This window comes from Perissodus microlepis, chromosome 23 (genome assembly GCF_051167445.1).
Source record: "Perissodus microlepis isolate ML-2025 ecotype Zambia chromosome 23, ASM5116744v1, whole genome shotgun sequence".
NCBI classification, from domain to species: Eukaryota; Metazoa; Chordata; class Actinopteri; order Cichliformes; family Cichlidae; genus Perissodus; species Perissodus microlepis.
In genome coordinates this window covers 22,418,357-22,424,456 of record NC_140482.1, presented here as the reverse complement: position 1 = coordinate 22,424,456, position 6,100 = coordinate 22,418,357, and the positions used below count along the sequence as shown (strand labels likewise).

The 6,100-nt window shown below is 38.1% G+C and overlaps 1 protein-coding gene across 1 annotated transcript; it reads left to right on the top strand.

Moving 5' to 3' along the window:
* The first annotated feature begins 1,400 nt into the window (after positions 1 to 1,400).
* Positions 1,401 to 2,042, top strand: LOC146361411 (E-selectin-like). Its single transcript, XM_084921287.1, has one exon. It carries the CDS (start codon positions 1,401 to 1,403, stop codon positions 2,040 to 2,042), a length of 642 nt encoding a protein of 213 aa, XP_084777413.1.
* The last annotated feature ends 4,058 nt before the right edge of the window (positions 2,043 to 6,100 follow it).

Here is a 6,100-nt window from a genome sequence, read left to right as displayed (position 1 = left end):
GATACAGCCGAAGAGAGAGGACTTTCCTACAAACTATCTCCCCAACTGACACACCTGCATCAGCAATCACGCCACACCTCACTATCACACTTCACAAACCTGAAATTTGTGTCTTAACTTTGAGGATTAGGAAGAAGAGTATAAATATTACTTACTAACCAAGCGCATGATCATTAAATTTTTTCATTGTGGACCATTTTTGGGGAGAAATGTGATTAAAAACCTGAAATCCCCAAACATCCACTCTACCAAGCATCTACTTGTAATGTATATCTTGTAATGGGAAACTATGGAGCATGTACTGTGCAAAAGTTTTAGGCAGGTGTGAAAGAATGCTGTAAACAAAGGATGCTTTGTGTTACTCATTTATTTTCATCAATCAACAAAATGCAGTGAATGAACAAAAGAGAAATCTAAATCTGATCAATATTTGGTGCGACCACCCTTTGCCTTCAAAACAGCATCAATTCTTCTAGGTACACTTGCACACAGTTTTTGAAGGAACTCGGCTGGTAGGTTGTTCCAAACATCATGGAGATCTAACCACAGATATTGTGGATCTATGCTTCCTCACATCCTTCTGTATCTTCATGTAATCCCAGACACACTCCATGATTTTGAGATCAGGGCTCTGCGGGTGCCATACCATCACTTCCACTACTTCTTGTTCTTCTTTAAGCTGAAGATAGTTCTTAATGACTTTGGCTGTATGTTTGGGGTCGTTGTCCTGCAGCAGAATACATTTGGGGCCAATAAAAAATCATTTATATTTCTGAAAGCATTATTTGTTTACACCATTTTTTCATACCTGCCTAAAACTTTTGCACAGTACTGTACTTCCTAAACTTTATCATTTTAAAGTTTATGATGTTTCATGGAACACAGTTTGTTCCCTTAGTGTCTGTTTTGTTTGTTTTTAGCATAAAGTTCTTCTTTTTAACTAAATAACCAGATCATGTGCAAATCCTAAATCATTTGTTTCTTTTTAATTTGCATTTATGGTGATTTAAAGAAAAGTGTGAAGTCAAATGCCAATCTGCTAAGAAGATTAATTTACAAAATACAACCATCTTTTTAAAAAAAAAACAACATATTACTCAAAGGAGGCCACAATATCTGTGAGAAATAAATGTTACACTTTAGAATTCTAAATTGGTACCAGTTAAGTTTTTAGTTATTAATAATTTGATTCATCTGCTGCTTGGAAAAGTACAAGATGTAAAGTAGTTTTGTGTTCCTGTTACTGAATAGGTAGCAGGAACTACAGGTGCCGAGAATCAAAGGGCTGTCCTAATATACAAATACTTTTTGACAGGCAAAGCTCACATCTCCAGCATATATCTTCGAAAAACCTCTGTGGATCCTCATTGCTCTGCAGAACCCTTCAAAACGAGACAACAATGGATCAGATCTTCACCTGCATCCTACTCCTGATGGGATTGTTTGGAACTTTTACAAAGTACATTCACGTTAATGACAGAAGTAGAATGAATTGGCCTCAAGCTCAGAGTTACTGTCAGCAGCACTACACAGACCTGGCCCCTGTCAGTAACGACAAGGATGCCAACAAACTTCAGCAGCTCTCCAGCAATGTCAATCACTATATCTGGATAGGACTTGTGAGAAATTGCTCAAACAGAACGCAATGGCTGTGGTCAGAAGGTGGAGCAGTATCCAGATTTTCCTGGAAACCAGGTGAACCTAACGACTTTAACAATATTGAAGACTATGGCTGTATGTGGAAAAGCAAGTGGTATGATGCAAGCCTATGGTATAAAATAACCTTCTTCTGCTACAGTGCAGCAGTGGTGACTGAGAAAAAGACTTGGGAGGAAGCTCTGGAATACTGCAGGGAGCACCACGATGACCTGGCCAGTGTGGCATCTGAGACTGAGATGTTGCTGATCCAGAAAGAGTTGAGCAAACATAACACCACTCCACATGCTAAGATTAAGTGTGGAGCCTTGAAGGTGACAGAAGGGAGTAAGGCTGTTTGGGAGGCTCATGACTGTGAGGAGAGACTACATTTTATTTGCTACTGAGCTAGTTTACTTTGCAAAGTTCATTTGAAATACACTCTGACTACTGTGGTTAGTGCTGTTTGATTATCTCTCTCGTTTGTTTATTTGTATTTTACATCTTGAATCTTGTAATTGTCTCATTTATCTCTTGTGTATTTCATTTGCAATTACTTTAAGCAAACTATGTTGTAATATTTTGTTGTGTAAACAAAATACATTTAGAAACAATGTGGATGTTAATTCAAAATAAATAAAAACTAATAATAAAAGTAGTTCAAAATAATCTCTTGATTTTGTTCATAATTTTATTTATTTATTCTAGTTTTTCTTGCACACATTTAAAAGAAAAATACAAACATTTATATTCAAACCAAAAGTCTTGTTTCCCTTTTTATAGTGATTGAAGATATATGCAGTATGACAATTCACCCATCAAGAAAAACAGGATCAGAGATGGCATAGGCAGAAACTAATGAAACTTAGCTGAAACCTGAATCCATAGGGAGACAGAGAAAGAGAGACACAGACAAGCCAGCAAAAAGCAGGAGAAAACACAAGGCTTATATACTCACAGGAGCAAAGGAGACAAGGAAGCAAAGCAAAATACACTAACATGAGACACAGACCTTCAAAGTAGAACTTTTGAAAGGAAAATGCATTTGTGGGTTGCACTCATGAAAAACCTGCCAATTCTTCTCTGCCAGTGCCAAACAGCTTATTCTGCTGTTGACTCTTGTTTTGAGCTTCTGGTACTCCAGGTGCTAACAATCAGATACTTGACTGGTGCCTACTTTGCAGCAACTGTGAGCATTGATCCTGCTGCAGTGGTCAGTTGGTTTCTTCTCTAATTATGCCATGTTTGACTGATTAGGATAGGACCTATGCCATAGGGTGACTTCAAGCATATGTTCCATAAAAACAAATGCAACATTATTTGTAGTGAGCCCTGGTGCCATCTCCAAATTTGCATCATCCAAAGAGAGATTGTTTATCAGAGATTACCTCTGGAATTGGTGAGCTAGCAGGTGGATTTCCCTGCCTTCATTCCTAAACTCAACTTCACTGAACACTTGTTCAGTCCAGTCTTGCTTCTTTCATTTTTATGTGTATATAACAGATCTACTGTTATCTTATTACAGCAGCTGGCTTCCTTGATCGCCTGCACATGATTATTTTTTTAACTGTTGCATGCTCTTAATTTATATCCAGAGACAGGAGTTATCGTTACTGTACTGAGATACCATTTAGTATTTAGTTATTCATTGTAACCTAATCACTTTGTATGCCCCTACTGACAAGAGCCCCACATAATTTTGTATTATGACCAACATTTGGCAAATCAAATGAAACCATTTTCATCTTTCTGTTGACAGATAGACTAATGATTTTCCAGAATTTTAATCCTGCAACCCGGATAAAGATAGGAGGACGGCAGTTGTTGTAAATCCATTCAATTTTTTACTTTAACCAGACTCTAGACTTTGTTGAACATTATGTAATATGAAGACAACATGTAGTATTTAAGAGTAGTAGTGGGGTAAAGGTTATTGAATAGGATTGGAATAAAATGACAAAATTGTGAAGGATTAAAATATTCCAAGAGCTCAACTTACTTAATCTAAATACGTTTAAATCACGTTTCATGAACACAGCCTCGATGTCAGGAGGGATCCTTAGTTTATTGTTTATGAAACACCATACAATCCTGGTTGGTATGGACTGTAGCTAATCCACCAGACCACCAATGTCTTCACCGTCATCACAAAGCAATTCCTACATGGCCGCTTCTGGTGAGGTACGTAACATACTGGGTAAATGATGGTAACATTGGGTCCAGAGAGGCATGATTAAAGTCACCAGAAACAAGGAAGAGGGGGATGAGGATGCTGTGTCTGGATTTTACTAGTCACAGAGTGGAGAACATAACAGACTGTGCCAGGTAGCAGTTCCGTGTCTATGCTTCAGACTTGCTTTGTAAATGTGACGAGCCCACTGTTACAACATCTCTTAGCTATCATGCACAATTTATATTTTTGGATTTATAGTTTGAGGTTTGAGGCAAGCATGAATACGAACGGACATAAATACTATCTGAAAATGTATTGAAGACGTTTCTAGATTTGCAATGTAATTCTACCCAAATAAGCAGAAGATAAGATGAAGAAAACAGACTTGTGAAGAATGAAAGTAAGAATGGTGAAGGGAAAATAAAACTGCAATTGAGAAAAAATTGTAAAAAATATAAATTGTATCCCTCTCACACACCATATAAAGACATATTTTTCATATTTTCATATTTCATACCCTTCAATTTGTTCTCTTGACCTCTGCACTTTGTTTGTTTTGTTTGATTTGTACCCAGCTACACCAATTAAAAATGGTGTTTACCTTGTCATGATAAACTTTGGATTTTTGTCAGCTCGTGCATATTTTTTTCAAATTCTTTTTATATCTTGTGGGATTAGGTTCAACCTCATCACAACCTTAGCCGAAGACTTTACACATTTAACTTAGACTTTACCTTAATGTGTTTAATGTAAATAAATCTGTAATAATTTCATAAGTGCAAAGCATCAACCACAAACACAACTGTATGCAACTCTGTGAAATGGAGGGCACCAGAAACAAAAACTAAAAGCCATGTGCTGCTCAGTCATGAAATAACAAACTAATGTGCTGCACTGGACTTTAAAAGCATCAAAACTACTTTACTTGAATAACAGTTTTGATGCTTTTAACTACAACTGCAATTAAGTTCCTTCAAGGATGTCAAAATAATGCAAATTGTGTTTAAAGAGTTTCAAATATCATTAAGAAATCCTGCATGAAATGCATCTAAGAATATTTGATGTTTACAAGCTGCGAAGATCACTCTACTGACAAAGATTCAACTTCCAATGCAAAGGACTTCAGATGCAAACAAGAAGTCTTGGAAATGTCTGGAGGAAGAACTATGACGTTTTTTATGATATGAGGTTTACACAAAACTACACAATAAGGGCAGTGCAAGCCATGCCAAAATACAAAAATGAACAAATGCCATGTGGCAGTAAGGTGTGGTATGGTCATGGGTAAGCTGCAGAGAGAGGAGGGCTTGAGGGTACAGTGGAAAGTACCAGGAGAGGCTGGCTGGTGTGAATGTTATAATTCTGCTTCTCCTATTTATGTAATAGTGTGCTGGGATCAGGGAGAAGCAGTACGGTGAGCAGCTGTTACAATGGGAACAGCTACAAAGTCACAGCATACAGTGAAAAATATTGAAAGATAGTCTGTCTGTGTTGGGACGCTCCAGCGGCCTGTCATGCTATATGCTAATTCAAGGTATTAACAGGCAGAGTAGCAGTAGGAGAATTAAAGAAAGAATTAGGAATAAAAAGTCAAAAAAAAACAACAAAACAAAGTAAAACACATTCTTATCCCTCTCATACAATTTAAGAATTTTTTTTCAGTCATCGTTGCTGTGTCCACACATACTATTGCATTTGTTCTGTAGATGTATTTACCAGAAGCGCTAGAGGGCGCTAGTGAGTATGTTGTTCTGGTTGTGGTTTTTGAAGAAGAAAAAGAAAAATAAAGAAAGGAGTTATCTCCGGTAATCCTCTGTTCCTACCTGCGTGTGTGTGTAATGCCTGCTGAACTAACACCACGCAACAAGTGGCGACGAGAGTAGTGGTGATTAAGTTATGGCTCTGCTCTCTTTGCAACCCCCGGCTGTGTTCCTGGATTGTCCGGGCGAACCGAAAATACCATTTGCTGCGTGGAAAAAGTTGTTCGATAACTACTTGCTGGCGATCAGGGGTAATGACTTTGCTACGGAGAGGAAGAGGGCCCTGCTCATACACTGCTTAGGAACGGAGGGACAACGAATCTACAGCGCCTTACCACTCGCTACGGATGATTACGAGGGATCCGTAACGGCTTTGGAAACGTACTTTCATCCTAAAGTCAATGTTGTCGCCGAGAGATACCGTTTCAGGCAACGAGCCCAAGCTGTCGGTGAGTCTACAGATCACTACGTTGCAGCACTGCGTGAGCTCGTGAAACAATGTAAGTTCGGGGCTATGGAGAATGAAATGTTG